We start from the raw sequence: 342 nt of genomic DNA on the forward strand, positions 1-342 counted from the left end.
TCAATCCTCGGCTCAAGGCGTCTGAGGCACGAACTCCCAGGTTAAAGCACTCTCGGTACTAGCGACGGGACCGGACAAGTCAGCGTCCTCTCTTCCCGCCCCACCACCACCCCAGCAAAGCCCCGCAGCCACCTAAAAGAACTTCCCGAACTCTTTTCTGGGCAGTTGAGCTGTAAAATTTCTATCGAGCAGGCGGAGGTTGAGGATTTAAAGATGGAAGGGGAGCAAGAAAGAAAATAAGCGCGCAGTGACGGTGGGCGAGGGGCAGGGATGCCCGGGGGTGGGAGGCAGCGAAGGCGAAGCAGGCGGCAGCTGACCTGGTCGAAGTAGATGGTCATGGTG

The 342-nt window shown here is 58.2% G+C and overlaps 1 protein-coding gene across 1 annotated transcript in view; it reads right to left on the reverse strand.

Annotated features, from left to right (window-relative positions):
- The window catches only part of LOC104538296 (cerebellin-2), a gene marked incomplete at its 5' end in the record, with an annotated part of 3,266 nt that extends 2,928 nt beyond the window's left edge, over positions 1-338 (reverse strand). Inside the window, one exon of the mRNA XM_010181446.1 lies at positions 318-338. Within this exon, the coding sequence (XP_010179748.1) occupies positions 318-338 (21 nt within the window). The remainder of the gene's footprint in view (positions 1-317) is intronic.
- Positions 339-342: the final 4 nt, after the last annotated feature.

Source organism: Mesitornis unicolor, unplaced genomic scaffold, assembly GCF_000695765.1.
Source record: "Mesitornis unicolor isolate BGI_N332 unplaced genomic scaffold, ASM69576v1 scaffold20903, whole genome shotgun sequence".
Lineage (NCBI taxonomy): Eukaryota > Metazoa > Chordata > Aves > Mesitornithiformes > Mesitornithidae > Mesitornis > Mesitornis unicolor.